Consider the following 22,057-nt stretch of genomic DNA (forward strand, 5'->3'; position numbering starts at 1 on the left):
ATGAGGGGTGTGATATGCACTGTAAATATACTTTAGAGGTGTTTTCTGCACTTGAATCATTGTTCAACAAATTAGGGCCTGTGTGAAAAGGATTAATATAAGTGAATTTATATAATTGATAAATAGAAATAGGATACTGATAGAAGTGCCGAAGTGCATCCCCCGACCGAACGACCGAACTTGACGTGGCCAAGCCACGTCAGATTCTCCTAACCTCTCATGTGATAGAATTAAAACCTAAAAAAAAATAATAATAATAAGGGAAATTGATGGAGGTCATGGAGCCATGAACTGTGTGAAGATACACTGAAGAAATGGGTATGCATAGAGATAAAAATAATATATATATATATATATATATATATATATATATATATATATATATGTTTATGTATACATACTTACATACAAATTTACATACATACTGGAAGCAGATCATAGATGTTCATGGATTCTTCCTCAATTTTCTATCTATGGTTCTAGTGTATATGTTTCTCTCTTAGATTTCACAAAATCAAAGGGATACAGAGCAATAAAAGCATTTTTCCTCTCTTCGATTACTATATTTTGCACATACAGCCCTAGTATTCTATTTGAATCTAAATAAGTCTTGTTGACCTTAAGGATTTCATCCAAGGACAATCTAATTGTTTTGATGATAACAAACCATTAATGGTGTTTAAGGACTAATATTTACATCAAGTGTTATATATATTATTCACATTCAAAGAATGACCTCAATGAAGCTATAAAGATCATTCCAAGTATTCCATTATTCAAGATCACATCAATGAAAAAAATGGATACAAAGAAGAGTTGAAGTTGCAAGGAACAAAATGTAATGTCCATTCAAAGATAGCTTGGACTACAATGAATAAGAAAACAACTCAGAGGAAGAAAAAAAGCAAGAATACCTCAAAGCCTAAAGACCATGGACAAAGCATGTAGAAAGGGGTAGATAGGATGGTGAGTATTTAGGAGTCAATGTCAAAGTGTTTATAAATACATTTGAAGCTCATCTATATGGGACCATGCATATCATACATCATTCATATGCTCCTATATCCATTAGCAATAGACTATGCACTTCATTCATATATATTGACATATGAAGTCTTTGCTAAGAAAGAGTTAGTTCAAGCTTGCATAAACTTTGAAAGAACTCACAACTTAAGTTAGAAATGCTAGGACTATGCACATTAATCATAAGATTTATTTTACTCTCTAGAAAGTAAAAGTAAGGTATTGAACGTAATCTTTCATCTTTAAAGCCTTTGTTATTATGAATTGGTAAATGACTCTAGGACACAATGCACTTGAAATTTATCATCCTTATATCTCCCTAGACTCTTAGAAGCTGGACTTAAACTAAATTGAACCACAAAGTCCTAGGGGCTAGAAAGATGGCTATCTCATAAGAAGTAATTTTCAGCCCAGAAATTTTTCAAACCAACCTGTACTAAAACTTCCATAATTATTTTTTTAGTTGGAGTTTTTAAGTAAGGCCAGTGTCATTGGAAAGCTAACTTCAAGCTTTGATTTTAGACTCAAATTGCACCTAAATTGGATTTGAATTGAGTGAGATATAACCAGCACAAGATGCATATTTTTGGTCTGCGAAATTTCTGACTAGGTTGCACTAAAATAGGCATAACTCTTTCTGTGGTTGGAATTTTTGAGTAAGGCCAGTGGCATTAGAAAGCTGACTTTAAAGTAATGAATTTAGACTTAAATTTCACCTCATTTGGAGTTAAATGGACTGAGTTATGTCCATTTGAAGTTCTGCCCATCAATGGAGCCAACTCCATTCAAGTAGAGCCGGCTCTTGACATTCTAGTAGCCATTTTTCCACGAAAAATCCAACTCCCAGCAAGGGAACCGGCTCCATGATTAGGGAGCAGGCTCTCAGAGGTAGGGATCCGGATCTATGCCATGAAGAGCCGGCTCTTAGAGCAAAGGGAGCCGATTCCATTCAAGACAGAGCCTGCTCATTTTGAAAAATTCAAATCCAACGGCTCTTTTGTCTTGTGCTTTGTGTTGTTCACCTTTTGCATCATTATTAGACTCCTAAATCCTCTATAAATATCAAGGGAATGTCTAGAGAAAATTACACCATTTGAGAGACATTATATTGCATCAAAGAGAGTTTTTGTTCTCACATTTTCTTCTCATCTCTCTTATTCACTCATATACTATTTTGAGAGATTCAATTAAGCATTCAAAAGGCCTTTGCTCTTGCTTGAATTTTTATAGAGATTGTGCTTTATCATACACTTGAGAGATTATAAGAGCTTATATTCTTCATTTATATCATCCTTTATCATTCATTTCATTCATAGAGTATTGAGCTTTATTTATATTCAATCTACTCTAGTTGTGAGCCTTGATTTGCATATCAATCTTTGAGAGATATGTTTGTATACAACAAATCTTATATTCATTTGTAAGGGTTGGTGTGGCCCAAGGAAAAAGAAACAATCTAGCTTCAATTTGTAAGGATTGGTGTGACCCAAAGAAAGACTAAGAGATGTTGTTCTCTTAGCAAGGTGAAGCAAGGAGTTGCTTCTTGTAAAGGTTTGCTTTCCACCCTTAAGGAGGTGCACTAGTGGATTGGGAAGTCTCAAGAGGAGTCTTAAGCCGAGGAGTAGGAGTTTCCGAACCTCGCTAAAATCGCCGAGTCATTGTTTGTAATTTCTCTTCCCTTATCTTTTTTACAATTGTGCTATTAATTATTTACTTTCATTATTGCATAATTGCTTAAGTTGTTAACTAGAAATTATAAATCTATAAGTTGCGAAAATTAGTTATTGACTCTTTTCACCCCCCCCCCCCTTTAGAGTCAATTCTTGGGTAATAAGCCTTAATCTGATTTTTTTTGTAAAAATGTGGAGATTTCCATTGCTATTTCTTAGTTAGAGATGGAAGTGATCTCTGAAAAGAGCACAAACTTTATCAAATAAAATTATTCAGATAAATAGCATAAATACCAGGAGCTACTATTGTAACACCATGATTTTTGGATTAATTTAATTTTGTAAAATCAAAGAGAGAGAGAGACTGATAGAATCTAATAAAGAAGAATCTATCAACCAGAGAAATAGAAGAGGAAGAGACTAGAGAGAGGACTTTGGGGAGAAAAAATCGAAAGAGAGAGAGAGAGTTTGACTTTTCCATGTCTTCTAGCAGTGTTTAGGAATTATGAAGATGACGTGGCTGTTAAATCAGGTTCGACATTTTATTCAGGTGTTATTGTTCGGTTTCTCTATCACCACTCATAAAAATAACATTAACAAACATGTTTTTTTTTTTTTTTTTTCAAAATCTCTTTAGATAAACAATATATTATAAACATAAATAGCTACCAAATGGAGCCTACATTATTTTAATTTTTGAAAAAAATAAGTGGAGCCGCAACGTATTAAAGAAGTATCATTTTTGACACTTTACCTTATAATTTTATTATGATTAGATATCCCGTAATTTTTTTTTTTAAGAGTTATGATACTTGTACCGAAGAGTTAGGTATTATTGTTAGGCTTACTATATCTAATTGGTCACTAATGTATGAGATAAGGAAGTAGAGGATCCCAGTTTTTTATATTTGGCATGCATAGACCAATTAGATAAAGTAGGTTTAACAATTTTGCCTATCTTTCGGTACAAATACATTACTATTTTATTTTATTTTATTTTATTTTTTCAAATATGTGAACTAACACGGTCCTCCAAAACATTTTTTATTTTTGAGTTCATGAAGTAGGCTTTTTAATTGGTCAAATAACAAATTTGCTCTTATTAGAAAACTTTGATAATAGGTTATATAGCCGTAGTGGTACTTTCTCACATTTCAAAGTAGACGGTTGATAGTTTAAGTCTCTATAAAAGTAAAAAATAAATGTGTGAATATACTTATTACCTTAAATTTTTTTATCAGAATACTCCGAATAAATTTAGAATGAGAATACTCCATGTCCAATGTTCGAAAATTCACATTAGTGGGATTTATCAAAATGAGTGTTTCTCGAATAATTTAAAAATTGATAATTGCACTTCAAATTTTTCCACTTGCACTCTAGTCAAGTTTTTCAATACATAAATTTACAACATTATTATTTCTCAATAGGCAATTGTAAGACAACTCTGTGTAACAATGGTGAAGTGCAGTGCACCTTTCAATGATAACTACATTATTTTAATTTTTGAAAGGAAAAAAAAACAAAGTGGAATCGTAACGCATTAAAAAAGAGACAATATTTGCTTATTCATTAGTGAGTAATATATTTATATTCACCACGCATGTGGCACATTGCTAAACTGAAAATTGTACTTACTTTTAAAATAATTAAAAATAAATAATAAAGAAATACTCCTTCTTTTTTAAATTAAATATTTCTTTTGAGAAATTGTGACTCAATATATATATATATATATATATATATATATATATTTTGAAAGATTATGACTCACAAGGAGTATCATTCTCGTCACTTTACCTTCTTAATTTTACTACTATATGATGTATCATTATTTTTTTAAATGTGTGAACTAACACTGTCCTCGAAAGCAAATATTTTTTTTTTTTTTTTTGAGTTTAATAGATAATCATATATATTTTACAACATAGCATAAAATTCGAGCCGAAATTTTGAATGAGAAGCAATGGGCGGGCCGAGAATTAGTCATAGCTGTAATTAATACCAACACACCACAAAACACAAAAACTACATGGGCCCACCATGTGGGACGGTAGCACATCCAAGCCCAATTTAAAAACCAGTGGACCCCACAAACCCCGTCGTCACTACGACCACTCACAATCCAAGGCACGTGCTTATCCCTCCTCGCACGTGACTATCCTCTTCAAAATTCAAAGCTCTCTCTAGAGTCCATTTGTTTACTAGTAGTAGTACTGTTACCAGTACAGAGAAGAAGCTCAGACGAATCTCAACCGTTGGATTTCGAAGCTTCCATTTAACGAATGCTTCATTTCGCTTTCTTTCGAAGCTCGCTCTCTCTCTCTCTCTCTCTCTCTTTCTTCGACCATTAATCTGTGCTTTTCACGTTCTTAATCGCAGATTGTGATTGATTGATTTTTTCCCAAAAAAGGGGTTGCGATAAGTTAAGCATAATTCAATACAGGTTGTTCATAGTTGTAGATTTAGAGAGGGAGAGAGTTCTGATTAAAAGGTTGAATTTTAGAGAGAGAAAGAAGAGAGAGAGAGAGAGAGAGAGAGAGAGAGTGGGAGATGAGCGCAATGGGACGGCAGATGCAGAGATCTGGTGCGTCAACGGTTCATCACCAGCGACAGTACTCCGACAACTTCTTGGAGACCTCATCCAACGGCCGATGGCTTCAATCAGCCGGCCTTCAACACCTCCAGTCTTCAAACACATCTGTTCCTCCTCCACAGGTATCGATCGATCTTCATACCTTTAACTCATACGTATATGTATAGATCTGATGCTGGAATGTCACAGTTCGATCTTTCAATTTGAACAGGACTATGGTTACTATGGTGGAGGTCAGGGATCGAGAATGTATAGGAATGTGCAGAGGGGTTTTAATGGTGGAAATGAGTTTTTTATGGAGCCATCGACTCCTCCGGTTGATTCACGGTCTTCGAGCCAGAGGAAGAACAGTGAGGAGCAACTTTCCCAGAGTGAGTTCAGCCCTGGGCTCTTAGATCTGCATTCTCTGGACACTGAACTGCTTCCTGAGGTGGGTCTCTTTCCTTGTGAACTAAATATTGCATTTTGATTGGGGATGTGAACTGTGTGAATTTGCATTGTTGATATTTGTGGATTTTATGTTTGATTATTTCTTGGAGCTTACTCTATGGAATCATAATTTATGGATACCTGTCTAAATTTTGCCGGATAATGCTGCATAGAAACTTTGGTTTGATCTTGTATACCATAGTTCTCATGTGAAATCGATCCGAGTTTTTCAACTAGTAAGGATCTTAGGTATCACCAAGGGTTTAGTTCTACTAGTAGCTTCTCTGCATTCCAAATGGAGAGTTGAGGTATTAAATCCCCATAAGGGGCAATGGTGGGTGTGTGCGTCTTACTTACCAAGAAAAAATAAAGGAAGTGTCCAAGTGACCCTTAAAATTTGTCACTTTCAGTAAAATGTCAATGGAATTCCCTGCAGTTGAATTTTGAAAGGTGATGGGAATTGTATTTAAATCCTTAAGAGTTTGTTTGGATGTCCTATAGATATTGAATTGCCTAATTAACAGTTTAGCTGCAACCGCAAGTTATATATATTGAATTAAATGAAAAGATCAAAGGCAATAGCATTGGCCACATAAGTAATCTTTAACTTTGGATTATTTATTTATTTATTTATTTTATTTTATTTTTTTCTCTCTCATTTCAAGGAGACCTATTTATAATTAATCAGAAAACCTGGTGAAGTCCCAATAGTCCTCAATTTTCCCATTTTCAGGTGATAAAGTTTTATTCAAATGCCATAGAAATTGTGATGGTGCCATCGAAACTCAATGAAATATTGAAATACACACAAAATATTTTTGTCTTGAATCATGAATCAGTCAAATAATTGAATAAGATTTTGGTTCTTTGGATGTTTTAATACTTCTATCTGATTTTTGTTCGTGTAAGTAGATAATTTACGCCATCTGAATACATGTTTGACGAAAAATTAATATGGCAAATTTGAGTTCATGATCAATTTTAATTTTCTGCTGTTATTTGTGTATCCCCTGTACAGATGCCAGTTGCTGGCCTGTATGATGCCCCTTCTATGTATCATTTGACTCGCGGCAGAAGCTTTGATGACTCTGAGCCATACCTTGGGAACATCAAACAAACTGGCAGAGTTCGTGGTTTGCCAGAGAACAACCTTTTGAAAAGTTTTGCTCCCGATAAGGAAAAGGCCAGCAATGTTGCAAAGATCAAAGTTGTGGTACGCTCTTTTTGTTCCTTTAATTTATAATTTAAGGATTTTCCATTGCTTGATGACTATTTGCTACCTTTGGATTTTGTTTTCTCTTTTATGGATTGCGATGCCTATTAGAAGAGCAGTGTTGATACCTGGTTGGTAGCTTGTAAACCTTAAAACTACATCGTTAAAATGACTTTTTCCACGAGTGAAAGTGTTTCTATGGTGCTGTGTCTAACTCTAAATTTTGCTTTGATGGTTTGGTTCCAGGTGCGTAAGAGGCCCTTAAATAAAAAGGAGTTGGCAAAGAATGACGAAGACATCATAACCATACAAGGGCAATCCAATTCTTTAACAGTACACGAGACTAAACTCAAGGTTAGTGTCATTGCCATGTTATTTAGGTTTTAGTAGTTCTTGCTATTAAACTTCGAACTTCATTGGATTTTTTTGTTATACGTAAGGTGGTAAGATTTCTTTCTTTTGCCCTTGTAGTATAGGGCTGTAAGAAAAATTTACATACCATTCAAATACCATTCACTTCTGCGTATTTAACTTCTTTTTTTGTTTGTTTTGTTTTTGTGGAATTTGGAAATCTATGCAAGGATTAAATTGATTGCTTGTTGACATGCTATGGATCCTTTAAGTGACGTTTTTGAATTAGATCTTTCTCATCAGCTCTTCATTTATAAACTTGCTTCAGCTCATGTTTTAATGCTAGAACTATTATGGTGTGCTTTGCACTTATCTGAACAATTGATGCCCATTTTTTTATGTATATATTATTGAAAGAAGATACTTTTAGAAGTTCCACTAAAATATATGAAAATGCAGTACTCTTTTATGGAGTCTCATTTAAGCTTTGTGGGTGTCAAGCATGCGTTGCCTACGTGGACAACCCCACAAATTAAAAAGTCACAAGTAACAAACACACACCACCTATATGGCCAGCCTTACAAGCCAAAGAGTTGGAACACTAGACGAAAAATTTTGAACCCAAAAACGTGAGACCCTCAAAAGGTAGCTCTCAAGCCCAACAAATCGTGAGACACCATCTTAAGTCCCCAAACCTCGAAGAAGTAACTCTCTAGTTTGAAACCCTGAGGCACCATCTCAAGTCGCCATGAACCTCGAGAAACAACTCACGAGTCCAAAACTCTAAGGCACCACCTCAGGTCCCCTCAAACCTCGAGAGGGCAATCCTTGAGTCCAAAACCCTGAGACACACCACCTTAGATCCCCTCAAACCTCGAAGAGGCAACTCTCAAGTCCAAAACCATGACTCCATGAGGACCTATTTCAGGTCCCTTCAAACCTCGATGAGACAACTCGAGTCTAAAAGGTTAAAACCATGAGTCCATGACGCACCACCTCAAGTCCACTCAAATCTCGAAGAGGTAATTCTTGAGTCTTGAACCATGAAGCACCACCTCAGTCCCCTCAAGTCTCGTATCCAAAATCCCAAGGCACCACCTCAGGTTCCACAAACCTTGGAAGATAACTCTCAGTTCTTGGAAGCATTGAAGCACTTTCCTAAGCCTTGAACTCTTGATCTCCAAAAAGGAACCAAGGCGGCCCCTTGAAGACTGCTAAAAACTTGAGAGGAAATCCCCACGAAAATGCACGACTGACTGGAAAAAGGAAGGGCGTACATAGAGCCCATCCCGAGCCTATAGTCACATCATGGGACAACCAGAAGGATCTTGTAGAGGCGTCCAAATAAACCAAACACTAGACCCAATGAAAGGCATGTGGTGATCACATGTATGATAGAAACTCACAATTACGCTGGATACATTTAATGCCATGCCTTGGCCATTTAATGCTCAACTGCCTCTATATCAGACTGGCCAAAGTCATTTAATGCGCCACTAATAAACACGGGAGGAGGAGGAGATGATTTGACTTAATAGCCCCACATAAGTGGCTAAATTAGTCGTAACCTTAGAACTTTAGGATCTTGGTAATACTCCAACAAGGCCTTAATCCCTTGGGTATTACACAAGAGACCTTGGACTATAAATACTAGGGGTGACAAATGGGCGGGTTGGGTCGGATTTGGGCCAGGAATCAGCCTACCAGGTCAGTTCAGTTATTTTTTCCTCCTCCTCCTCTTCTCCTCTTCTCTCTCTCTTAATTTGCTTATTCTCTCTCTCTCTCTCTCTATATATATATATATATATTTTTTTTTCTAGGTCTCTTTTTTTCTTCGTCTCTGAATCTCTGGTTTTGTTTTTTCCTGGGTCTCTGGTATATTTTTTTCTGGGTCTCTTTTATTTTTTTTCTTCTGGGTCTCTGTTTTTTTTTTTTTTTCTTCTTTCTTTTTCTTCGTCTACTCCTCTCCCGTTTGTCTCTCTGTATTTTTTTCTTGTGAACATTTTTTTTTCCCTTCGTCTACTCCTCTCTCAGTCTTCTCTGGCCTTCATTTTTTTCCCCCCTTCATCTACTCCTCTGTTTTTTCTTTCTTTCTTTCTTTTCTTCATCTACTTCTTATCTCTTTTTTTTTTTTTTTTCAATCTCTGAACTCTTCTTCCTCTAATCTCTATCTCTCATTTTTTTTCTCCCTTCTTCTTTGAAGGCTGTCTCTCTTTTTTGTTGTTGTTGTGTTCTGTTTTTTTTGTTCTTTTGAATGCAATTTGCTGAATTTTGCTACATGTTGTTTGCTAGATTGTTTAAATTTTGAATACATCTTTCTGAATGCTGTTTGCTGAATAGTCTGAATGTTGTTTACAGGTTGCTTTATTGGTTTAATTGTGATATATTTAGTGTTTTAATTATTGGATGTTCATTGTTTAATTGTGTTATTTTTGCGGAGAATTATTGTTTTAAAATTTTATTTGTGCGCCTCACATTACTCAAGCGCGTGCCTCGCCTCGTGCCTAGGTTCCAAGGGACCTCTAGCGCCTCGGTGCGCCTTGGGCTTTTAATAACCATGCCTGCCATGACCCACCGACCCATTTTAAGGGAAAAAATGTTGTTATTTTGGATAATTTGATCATTATATTTTTTGATTTTAAAAGGATAAAAGCTTGTAAAAATATGTATGAATAACGCAAATCCTTCAATTTATTTTGGAAATTCTTTAAATTTATATTATTTGATTTTTTTTTTTTTTTTGATAAGTATATTATTTTATTTTATGACTAGACATGCATGCAGGTAAGATATATATAGAAAGCTTAACAAATGATTTCATATAATATATATATATATATATATATATATATATATATATATATATATATATTATATGAAATCATTTGTTAAGCTTTCTATATAATAAATGATTAAATAAAAAGAATGATATATGGGTAATTTTTAACCAATGCTTTAACCCAGCTTACACCCACAACACATAAAATGGAGATATATATATATATATATATATATATTATATGAAATCATTTGTTAAGCTTTCTATATAATAAATGATTAAATAAAAAGAATGATATATGGGTAATTTTTAACCAATGCTTTAACCCAGCTTACACCCACAACACATAAAATGGAGATATATCTTACTTTTAGCATATGTGAGTGCTGAGTAATTTTTCTTGAGGGTTTTATCCATCACTGTTGGTACATTTAATGGCCACTGTGTGACTGCTACTAAAAAGTTCCTTGGGACACTTTCTAATTCAATACCACCTTTTCCTATCCTCCATTAAATGGTTGTGATTCACCCCATTTTCACCATCCAATAAATTTTCCAACAATAATATTTTTTAGAAAACAATTAAGATGTCAGGCACACTATAAGGGTCTGTTCACTAACAAGAATTAATTCCTGTTTTCACTGTCAATTCCTAAAATAAGGAATCAAAAGTAGAAATCATGTTCAATAAAGTAATTTCACTTTTCAACTTCAAGAAAGTACTTCCTCCTTTAATGAAGAAAAGAGGAAGTGACAATTTGATACCTCCTTTACTTTCTCCACTGTAGACAGAAATTACTTTCTCTACTATAGCGCTACTCCCACCAAAATTAAGATACTCCCCAGTATTCATCTAGAAACCCTTTTTCTTCCTCTAACCCATTATCCTCTCGTATCACCAAGACCTAGAAGAGCGACGTCACAACCATTGCAAGTTTGGAATCGGGCAATCAGTGATCGACGAGTGGTGACCCGCGACAGAGGGGACACCAGCTCCTCTCTCTCTCCTTGTCTCTACCACCACAAGCTGCTACCAAACGCCGCCGATCATCCATTGAAGACTGAAATCTCTTCCTCCTCCTACTGTTGAACTATCATCTCATCACCCGGTCTCACACCACTGCAAGCTTGGAATTGGCCAACGGCAAGCGGTGACTAGCAACGGAGAGGACGTCGGAGTCGTAGCTCAAGTGAGGCAACATGTACTACTTGATTCCAACGTCGGTGTTGCCGGCGAAGAAGAGAGCTCACAACAACCCCAAGAAGTCTTAATGGCGGCGGGGTCGCAGTTTCTTATTTTATTATTATTATTATTATTATTTTGACACTGTGATTGGAGCAATTGCAATTGTAGTGGGAAGAGGGGGTTAGGGGGTTTTGGATAGTGGTGAACATCTTGGTTCTGGAAGACATTTAATTTTGTGTTGGAAAGAGGTTTGTAGTGACATTATTGATGTTTGAAAGCTATGATGGGAGGTGGTGATGGTTTTTGGTAGTGCTTGTGGTTAGGTAGAAATGGGGGTTGGTGGATGCGAACCTGAATTGGGGGGATGGTGGGATTGGTAGATGATAGAACTGGGTACGCAGGTGAAAAAAAAAAGAGAGAAAAAAAGCAAAATCATAATTATTAAACTTGATTTTGTTATTTTGCTTTCAAAATTTTAACGAATATGAGATATTACTAAACATAATTTCACTTTCTATTTCAGCTTAAGAAATCAAAATCATAATTTTACTTTTGGAGAAAGTAAAAATTAGAAAGTAAAAGCGCTAGTGAACAGGCCCTAAAAAGCTAGATCAAATCAACTTACTCAGACTCCTTACTCATATATATATATATATAATAAAATAAAAAATTGCATCCACCCACCTCCCTCTAACCACTAAAGTATGCGTGAAAAGGAGTTGTCCATACAGTAATTAAATAGTTATGATATAGGTGTTCTTAGATAGTCGATTTCAGAGTCTAAAAGAATGCTTTCACCCACCTCTCTCTCACCACGTACATGTGAAAAGGATTTGTCCATACAATAATCAATTAACCATAAAAAGCTTCAATTTTCTTTAAAAATATTATTTTGACTTCCATATGTCTTCTCTTTCTCTCCCTATATATGCATGTATATGTCTATGTAGACGTAGAGAGAGAGAAGGGGGGATGGACCATTAGATATTGTCGCAAGAATTACCAAAAGAAGTACAGGATATTGTTGGTAGGAAAACAGAGCAGATATAATACACACTGATAAATTGTATGTGTTGTGGGTCTAGCAGAGCAGTATTATAGTAGTACAAAGAAGCTATACCATAAAGGCACGAAACAACTACTGTGTCTATACTTTTTTTTTTCCCCCTAAAATACCACTATGGAATTTTTACCTCTTAAACAAATCAATTAATGCTGGTCATCTTTCAATCATAAAACCATGACAATAACCTTCTTCTCTCTCTGGTAACTGTTTTCTCTCGCTAAAGTAATACTATTAGCAACAGTAACAAAATGTCAGTATTGTGCAGTGCGGAGTGCGTGGTGGTGCTCGGCTGCATTTTGTGGGTATGGAAGCATTGCGGCTATAGAGAAAGTTTTAGAGAGAGAAAGAGGATGATGCAGAGAGAATCTTAAAGAGAGAATTTATAGAGAGTGGGAGAGGCAGAGAGAATCTGGGATCATGTGAGAGAATTTTAGAGAGAGAGGAAGTGAATTTGAGTCGAATAGAGGAGCTGAATCTGGGTCTCTTATATAATGGCTGAAATACAGGTTGAATATGAGTATCCATATCCAACTCGTTTAACCCTCTATAAAAATGAGTTGAATATGGGTCACCCGCTTTGATCCATATTTTAAAATGGTTCACTCAAATCCATTTTTTAAAAGCAGGAGGATATGGGCGGGTTGGTGGGTCATGAACCATTTTGCCACCCCTATACCAATATCATTGGGCATTAAAGGGTAGAGCATTAGTAACCAAGAATCACCATTACTGAGCACATTTACTTTCTGGCACAGTACACAAACATTCCTACCTTCACCATTAATCCCCTCGGTTTGTGTACTTCTCCTTTTTCCAGATTAGTAGCATTCTGGGTCCCTTATCTTTTGTGTGGTATCTCTCATTTATTATCCTTTTATTATTGTTCCACGAAAGAACCCAAACAAGCTTCTTTTATTTCCGTGTATGCAGGGGCAGAGCCAGAAATTTAAAGTTTGGGGGGCCGGATATGAACTATGTAACAAAAATTTTAAAAATTTATAAATCAATTATAATAGAATTTGTTTTTTAAATACTAGTCATAGTATATATGTCTTGAGAAAATTCAAAAATGAGAAAAATACAACTTGGACAGAAAAAAAAAAAATGATAGAAAATTTTTTTGGAGAAGAAACGTAAAGAAATAAGCATTGTTAGAAAATCAAATTTCCTTTATCAATTGTTTTAATTTTTAAAAAATCTAATTTTTGGAAGAAGAAAATTAAATACGTAGATTCCACAATTCAACAACATAATGAATTTTAAATCAATTTTTTTTTTATTTTTTATTTTTTTTATTTTAAATTCAGCAAGATTATTATTGAGTTATTAAACAAGATACAAATAGTTATAAAATTTGTTATTTAAAGGTGATAACTAAAAGTATTAGCATAGATGATATGATTATTGTCATTGAGAGTCTCACAATACTTTAGTTTATTTTCTTTCCAAATATTCCTAGGAGGCTAGGACTTGCCAATAAAGATTATTATATAATTTTAGATATTTTTCTTGTAAATACCATTTTACAAAAATGTTTGACAAATTATGCTTCATGCATTTTTACCAAACATGAGGGTACTTTAATTATTTTATTCATTTTTTCTCTCTCTTGAATTAATATTATAGATATTGTACGTGTATATATAAATAAAATAACAATGTGTTGCGATAATGACTATAATAATTATTTACCAAAAAAAAATGACTATAATAATAATGAGAGAGTGCAAGTTGAAAAAAATTTAAATTTCAAAGAGAGAGAAACTAAATTTATTTTCAAACTCTTTATTTTGGGTCAATATATGTGTTTTGAAAAAGATTGGGGAGCCAATTGAAATCTTTAATAAATTTTAGGGACAAAATCTACAAATTAATTAACATTTAGGGACTATTAATAGAATTTTCAAAAACTTGGCTGGTCAATATATGTGTTAAAAATATTGGGGGGGCCAATTAAAATTTTTAATAGATTTAGAGGCAAAATTTATAAATTAATTAACATGTAAAAAAAATTTCCAAAAAGTTTGGGGGGCCATGGCCCCTGCTGGTCCCCCCTAGCTCCGCCCCTGCGTGTATGATAAAAATAAAGTGATCAAATTGTAAACATCTCCCTAGTGTGTTTTTTGGTCAAGGTTGCTAGCATCCTCAAGCTATAGCTCTGTAAGAACATGTAATATTCTATAAAGTTTCGTGCTTGTCTTTCTTAATGGCGGTATTCTAAGGCAAAAACTGTTGTAGTGACAGGTGTTCATCATCAAATCTTATTCAGCCTTCTTGCATTTTCTTGAAAGTTTACTCTCAATTATGCAGGTTGACCTAACGGAATATGTGGAAAAACATGAATTTGTTTTTGATGCAGTTCTGAATGAGGAGGTTTCAAATGATGAGGTGAGTGCAAGACAACATATAATTAAAAAAGGAAAAATGGGAAAAGATCAAGTCCGAAACATGATTCATTTCAAATTTTTTTTTTTTTTTTTTGTAGGTGTATCGTGAAACTGTGGAGCCTATAGTTCCCATAATTTTTCAACGCACCAAAGCAACATGTTTTGCATATGGGCAAACAGGTATATGACTAGCTTTCAAATGTCATATGGATTCCGTAATGACATTGTCACCTGTTCATTCAAAATCAGAACCGTTTTCCACTTGCTTGATAATATGATTAGCTGCTGTCAATGCATTCTTAATTTCTATAAAGTAGTTTATCCTTCCTTACATATTCTTTGTGGAGTTCTGATGTCATCCATATATATATATATATGCGCACTGTTCATGAAACACGTGTAGCCAATAGGGAGTGGGAAAATTTCTCAGAAGTTTCACACAGCGATGTAAAACCATTCACACAGCGATGTAAAACCATGTCCACTTGAATTTGTATTTATCATATATCTAGTATTGTTGTCTAGCTGCAACTAATATGTTTAAATGAGAAGCGAAAGGGAACTCTGTTCCTTTTGTTCCTTTGTAATTAGTCTCACCTTAGCTTCCAGAGGAAAAAAAAAACATGAATAGAAAAAGAAAAACATGAATTGTTAATGTGCCTTTAAATTGGTTTCTTCTTTTCCATGGTTTCACTTTCTGTTAAATCGAGCAGATAATTTGGATGGTTGTTGGTGAGTTTCACATGAGAACTTTTTGAATAAGATGGAGGGAGTGGGAAAATTTCTAAGAAGTTTCACACAGCGATGTAAAACCATTCACACAGCGATGTAAAACCATGTCACTTGAATTTGTATTTATCATATATCTAGTATTGTTGTCTAGCTGCAACTAATATGTTTAAATGAGAAGCGAAAGGGAACTCTGTTTCTTTTGTTCCTTTGTAATTAGTCTCACCTTAGCTTTCAAGAGGGAAAAAAAAAAAAAAAGAAAGAAAAAGGAAAAAACTGGCAATCATAGGATGTATTACACACAGATCTTGTGCTAACACATGTCTAGATGGACACTTAAATATGATTTGAATTGATTTGGATCCTACTACCTCATCTTGTTTGCTTTGGGTAAGAGATAGCTAGATCGGAAAATTCTTGGTCCCTTCCCGAGTTGGATGAGGAGAGGATATATATGTGTTTGTGTGTGTGTGTGAGAGAGAGACAGCGCTGTGGTTAATCTTATTCTAGTGCTTAAGCTCCCAAATTTCACAAATTGTTTGACAAATTAGGGAGCCCTATATTTTATTTGACCCGTTATGATTTTTATTCTCCAAATCACCCTTGTTGACATTCATCTATGTAGGGTGTTCACATTACTTATTTATCTGACACATGTTGAATGCAAAGTTGACCTCAAATATTCCAGAAATTTGAATAAAAAGGATTAATGAAACATAAAACATATGTAGGTGAAAAAATAGATACATGTGTGTGTATATATATTTTAACATATTTTAGCATATGTCTATATACTATATGTAAGACTTTTCCCATTCTTTATATTTCAAGATTTTCCATGTCAGACATTGCACGTCTGAGGTGACATTCAACACCATGTCTGCTTAGAAATCATGTTTATTATATTCAGTCAAATGCTAGTATCAAATTGCAGTATCCAACTTCTGTGGCTGCTACTGCTTCTTCTTCTTCTTCTTTTTGTGTTCATGTACCATTTTTGAAATACAAACTTAGAGAAACCTTTGTAATAACTCTACTTTTAGTACAGACTATTTCTTATTGGCTGCTTACACAGGTTACTCTATTCGTGGGAGTACTTTTATCACATAATTCTCTCCATTGGAACAATAGGGCAGTTCTGCTCTTCAACTAAATTAATTGTAACAGTTATCAATTTTTATAGTCGTCTTTCTGCCTTAAAACTGCTTAACCATAATTAATTACAGGTGTTTGCAGTATTTCATTTCATGATGTATGAACAATGATGCTTGTTAGAGTTATATTTTACTCTTAATTTTACTTGTTCCAAGTCTAAAATCATTGGCCTGCCTAATGGTTTGCTATAGTTTGAGAGATAAAAATGGTTAGCTTCAAAAATGGTTAGCTTCATTATTCATTAAATTGTGTTTTTTTTTTTTTTTTTTTTTTTTTAGTTTTCACGAGTGATAGCTCATGTTTCTTAGCATGTCTATATTAAAGGTGCGATAGGGAATGCCCTTACGAAAATGCTCTTTCTTTATCATGTATAATCCAATCAACTTCTGATATGTAACACTCGTGCAGGCTTGAACTATCAGATCGTCATTTTTTTCTGTCAAATTATCATTGCTGATATGCTTTCACTTACTGTTTGATTACTTGTTCAGGGAGTGGAAAAACTTTTACTATGAAACCATTGCCCCTTAAAGCATCTCGTGATATTTTGAGGCTAATGCACCATACTTACCGGAACCAGGGCTTTCATTTGTTTGTTAGCTTCTTTGAAATTTACGGTGGAAAACTTTATGATCTCCTCAATGATCGGAAGTAAGTTTCTAACCATGTTCTATTACACTATTCTAGTAAGCATTAGCAGTCTCTAAATTCGCATGCAAAACTCTATATTTTTGTGCAGAAAACTTTGCATGAGAGAGGATGGAAAACAGCAAGTTTGCATTGTTGGATTGCAAGAATACAAAGTATCAGAAGTGGAGACAATTAAGGAGCTCATTGAGAAAGGAAATGGCTCAAGAAGTACAGGCACAACTGGTGCAAATGAGGAATCCTCCCGGTCACATGCCATACTTCAACTTGTTATCAAGAGGTCAGTTGATGGCAGTGAATCAAAGCCGCCCAGAGTTATTGGCAAGCTCTCCTTTATAGATCTTGCTGGGAGTGAACGTGGTGCAGATACAACTGACAATGATAAGCAGACAAGGTACCGATCATTCAATTATCGAGGAAAACTATATGTTACACAGCCTTAAGTATCATGTTTATAAGAAGAGGATGGTACATTTATTTAAGTGTGCATTGAGTAAACATTGGTTTAAAACTTGGCCAAATATTTACTCGAACTGAATTTATATACGTGTCTTTCATCTGTTTGTAGAGATTTCCAAAATTTAAAGGAAAATATATTCTAGGTTGGCCTGGAATCTGGAAAGTAGACTCGTGACTCTGAATTTCAAACTTAAAGCTTGGATTTTTAAGCACTGTTGTTGAGACACATCTTTGATGAAGATCAATTTAAATAGATAGGCTCCACTAGCCAAAAATCATCTTGAATGTTCAAGTTTGTCCATTCGACAAGGGAATATATTTATCTGTATATAGGAGATCTTTAAAAGCAACAATGTAAAGTCAGGTGTCCAAGATCAAAAGGTACCGATCATTCAATTATCGAGGAAAACTATATGTTACACAGCCTTAAGTATCATGTTTATAAATAAAGGATGGTACATTTATTTAAGTGTGCATTGAATAAATATTGGTTTAAAACGTGGCCAAATATTTACTCGAACTGAATTGATATCCGCGTCTTTCATCTGTTTCTAGAGATTTCCAAAATTAAAACGAAAATATATTCTGGGTTGGCCTGGAAGCTGGAAAGTAGACCCTTGACTCTGAATTTCAAACTTAAAGCTTGGACTTTTAAGCACTGTTGTTGAGACACGTCTTTGATGAAGACCAATTTAAATAGGTAGGCTCCACTAGCCAAAAATCATCTTGAATGTTCAAGTTTGTCCCTTTGACAAGGGAATATATTTATCTGTATATAGGAGATCTTTAAAGGCAACAATGTAAAGTCAGGTTGTCCAAGAACAAAAGTTTATCTTACTTTCTTGGAAGCTATGAAATTTTGGCTTGTATTTCTGTATTGAAACTTCCATACCAGATTGAGTATTTCGGAAGGTCAAGAACCTAATTTAAAGTTTTCCTTATTTCCTTATTAGGAATGATTCTAGCTTTAGTTATTTGTGGGCTTTCACCTGCATCTAATTTTTAATCATCCCTTAAAATGCTTTTATTTTGGTAGGCAATGCAGTCAAATGTATATTCCTTTCTCAAATGGTTCTTTTCTAATTAGCTGTTTTTAATATCCACAGAATGGAAGGAGCTGAGATCAATAAAAGCTTGCTTGCACTAAAAGAATGCATAAGAGCACTTGACAATGACCAGGGTCATATTCCTTTTAGGGGCAGTAAATTAACTGAAGTTCTGAGAGATTCGTTTGTTGGTGACTCTCGGACAGTAATGATTTCTTGCATTTCTCCTAACTCGGGATCATGCGAACATACTCTCAACACTTTAAGATATGCTGACAGGTGTTTGTTATCTTCTGATAATATAAAGTTTCCGGCAGTCACTTTTACATTTTTTTCCTCCCAAATCTTGATCTAAGCTTGACTATTTCTTATTTATATAATATTTTAGGGTGAAGAGTCTTTCAAAAGGGAACAACTCAAAGAAGGATGTTTTATCTTCAACGTTGAACCTGAAGGAGTCAACAACTTTTCCCTCGTCTGTTTTACCATCTGTATCAACCTTTGAAGACAACATAACTGATTCATGGCCTGAACAAGTTGACAGAGAGGAATTTGATGCATCTGAAGAGTCCTATGAGCAAGGGAAGCCATCATGGAAGAAGGGTGGAAAGCTTGAAGCATACAATCTCTCAAATTCCGATGATAAAATGAGGAGATCCAATGGCCAGACAAAATGGAAGGACCCACCAAAATTTGATGCTAAGAGTTCGAACTCTGATGATGATTTGAATGCCCTTTTAAAGGTAAGAACGTTAGGAGAATTACTAATGGTTATTTAGCTACAAAAGCTCAATTTGTTGACCTCAATAGCTTGTGTTGCAAACCACAGGAAGAGGAAGATCTTGTAAGTGCTCACCGGAGGCAAGTGGAGGAGACGATGGACATTGTTAGAGAGGTATTTGAAAATATGCATTTTGATATATTTTTCCTTGATTATACCCTAAATATTTCTAAACAACTAGTTGCATCTAAAGCCAAGACCACTTAAAATGGGTTCTCAACTATCTATAGCACATGTTCTTGGGGTGGGGTGGGGTGGGGTGGGGTGGGGTGGGGTGGTGCGGGAATGTTGTTTGGTGGGGTCCACTAAGGATATTTTACTGCAAGAATCATTAGATTCATATGATTCTGGAAATCCTGGTGTCAACACTGCGGAGTTGCAGTCATTTCACAATCTAATTTTTTTTTTTCAGCATATACAGGTTTTTTCTTTTTGTTGGCCACTTCTTGTTGGGTCTTTTGCTTGAGCTTGGATGCTACTCATATGAGAGTTTGATGCTTGTATTCAAAATTTTCTCATATTTCGTTCATACTTGCAGGAAATGAACCTGCTGGTTGAGGCAGATCAGCCGGGCAATCAGCTGGATGATTATATATCTCGTTTGAATGCAATCCTATCCCAGAAGGCTGCAGGCATTTTACAATTACAAAACCGTTTGACTCATTTTCAAAGACGCCTAAAGGAGCATCATGTTTTAGTATCTTCATCTGGTCACTAAATCCTATACAGAAGTGCATATAGAAGTTGGACGTGCTGGGTACCGCTTTTAGAATGTGTTTTGCAGTGACCAACCCATCGGTTGGTTTGGTTAATTGCAACTTTCTGATTTCAGCGGGAGGGTATTTCCCTGCCAAGTCAAAATTTAACAGGCTGGTTCCTTAGTCACTCTGCAAGCTTTCTGCAGTCGGTCACCTCTTGGGCTTTAGTCTTCCTTGTTTGATATAGGCCCCAACAATTTATTCTTGTCATTTAAGATTGCATATAGTTGTCATTCTGCATGCTTTTGTAAAGCTCTGCAGCTTGTAATTTGATTGATAGAAGTGAATATTCTTGTTGGATTGTGAAAGAACATTTGTCTACAGTTGAAAATGCTCAAATTTTTTGGTTAATTTACTGTTAAATGTCCAATCTTTTTTATTCAGAGATTGCTTGCTTCCTGAAAAATGGTTATGGCACGTTTATGGTTTGATTGATTAAGCCCAAAACAGTATGATGGTCTTTTGAATTTTCAGACGCCCATTAAAGCTACTTTGACAAAAGGAGCTTCTAAATTTGTTATTTAGAGCAAAAAAACTTTGGTACAACCTTCTACCTTGTCATTGCTATTATACACATCAATTACAATCATGGTTGCGATCGCAGTATCGGTTACGGTGTAACAGATTTGAGTGAATATTTGTATAAACAGGCCGAATTAGTCGGTATTTGGTGTAACGGATTTGATGTAACGGATTTGAGTGAATATTTGTATAAACAGGCCGAATTAGCCTGTATTTGAGTGAATATTTGTATGAACAGGCCGAATTAGCCGGTATAACGATTTTATTTTGTCACCTCGATTTCACAAAATATACAGATGTGGCCTTAAATCTTAATGTTAAAAGAGCTTTTCTTCCCGCTATTTTTTTTTTCCTTTCACAGTGTTCTTCCACGTGACCCCTTTTTTTGTTTGGATTCCTCTCCTGACTACTCTACGAAAAACTAAACGATGGTGAGGAATTTACAAAGAAATTCAGCTTTGTGCTGCTTCTATTGCGTATTCTGATCTCTCTGAATCATGGTTTGCCGTATCGTCTGATATGTGCTTTGAATTTAAGTTGGTCTTAATTTGATATGGCTTCCATTTTTGCAGAGAAGTCATCAGAATCCGATCGCTTGAATACACTTCAATACAGTGCGTGCAAGCTGAGCAAATCATCATATATCTATATAAACTGAAGTCTTCCAAGGCTCCTGTGGCTGGTTTACGAGGTGAGCCGACTTTGTTTCTTTCTGAAAAATGTTGGATTCTTCTTTTGTTCATAGTCTGATTCTTTTTTCGGTTTGTTTTACTTCTGACACTGGTAAGTTGTTTGAAGATGGTAGCCTGAGAGAGGTAGTGGGCTAGGGATAAGGATTCTTTCTATTACTTTTTTTCTCTTGTATTCTATGATTTTCCATCCGATGGATCAAAAAACCAACTGATCTTTCATCAAACGACACTACCTTATTTTAACAAAATTAAGACAAATATTAATCAACTGATTCTAAACCATTGGACTGTGTTACAGGTTGTGTGTGTGTGTGTGTTTTTTAAGTAATGGATACTATCCTAATCGAGTCAGCTGCACCACTAGAAAATTGTAGTCACAGTGTTTTAATTATGTCTCCATGCTAGAAAATTTTCTGATTTATGCTTAATGCAAATCTGTTTTGCATCAGGGTGGCTTTAAAGAAAAACGTAAACTCAAGCAATCTATAGACAACCCATATGGCAAAGAGGTGGTGGTGAATTGCAAATCTCATAGAGTTGAGTAATTTTTAAAAAGAGACTACCAAA

General features: G+C 34.9%; 1 protein-coding gene across 1 annotated transcript; it reads left to right on the forward strand.

The window, feature by feature from the left end:
- Positions 1 to 4,896: 4,896 nt before the first annotated feature.
- LOC132286490 (kinesin-like protein KIN-13B) lies at positions 4,897 to 20,639 on the forward strand. The gene is made up of 12 exons (XM_059788839.1): positions 4,897 to 5,411; positions 5,501 to 5,719; positions 6,737 to 6,931; positions 7,178 to 7,285; positions 14,624 to 14,701; positions 14,799 to 14,880; positions 17,076 to 17,235; positions 17,324 to 17,626; positions 18,798 to 19,016; positions 19,126 to 19,480; positions 19,567 to 19,632; positions 20,057 to 20,639. The coding sequence occupies exons 1-12, from the start codon at positions 5,247 to 5,249 to the stop codon at positions 20,234 to 20,236; spliced, it is 2,130 nt and encodes a 709-aa protein (XP_059644822.1). The 5' UTR covers positions 4,897 to 5,246; the 3' UTR covers positions 20,237 to 20,639.
- The last annotated feature ends 1,418 nt before the right edge of the window (positions 20,640 to 22,057 follow it).

Source organism: Cornus florida, unplaced genomic scaffold, assembly GCF_030987335.1.
Source record: "Cornus florida cultivar Cherokee Brave unplaced genomic scaffold, ASM3098733v1 CherokeeBrave_3.0.0_Hap2_Chr11, whole genome shotgun sequence".
Classification (NCBI taxonomy): Eukaryota; Viridiplantae; Streptophyta; class Magnoliopsida; order Cornales; family Cornaceae; genus Cornus; species Cornus florida.

What these genes read in the sequence shown, in the direction of transcription:
- LOC132286490 (XM_059788839.1), top strand. Translation starts at nt 5,247, where the DNA reads ATGAGCGCAATGGGACGGCAGATGCAGAGATCTGGTGCGTCAACGGTT. An exon ending in GATCTCCTCAATGATCGGAA is followed by an intron (nt 17,236 to 17,323) that starts GTAAGTTTCTAA and finishes ATTTTTGTGCAG; the next exon opens with AAAACTTTGCATGAGAGAGG. An exon ending in GACAATGATAAGCAGACAAG is followed by an intron (nt 17,627 to 18,797) that starts GTACCGATCATT and finishes TAATATCCACAG; the next exon opens with AATGGAAGGAGCTGAGATCA.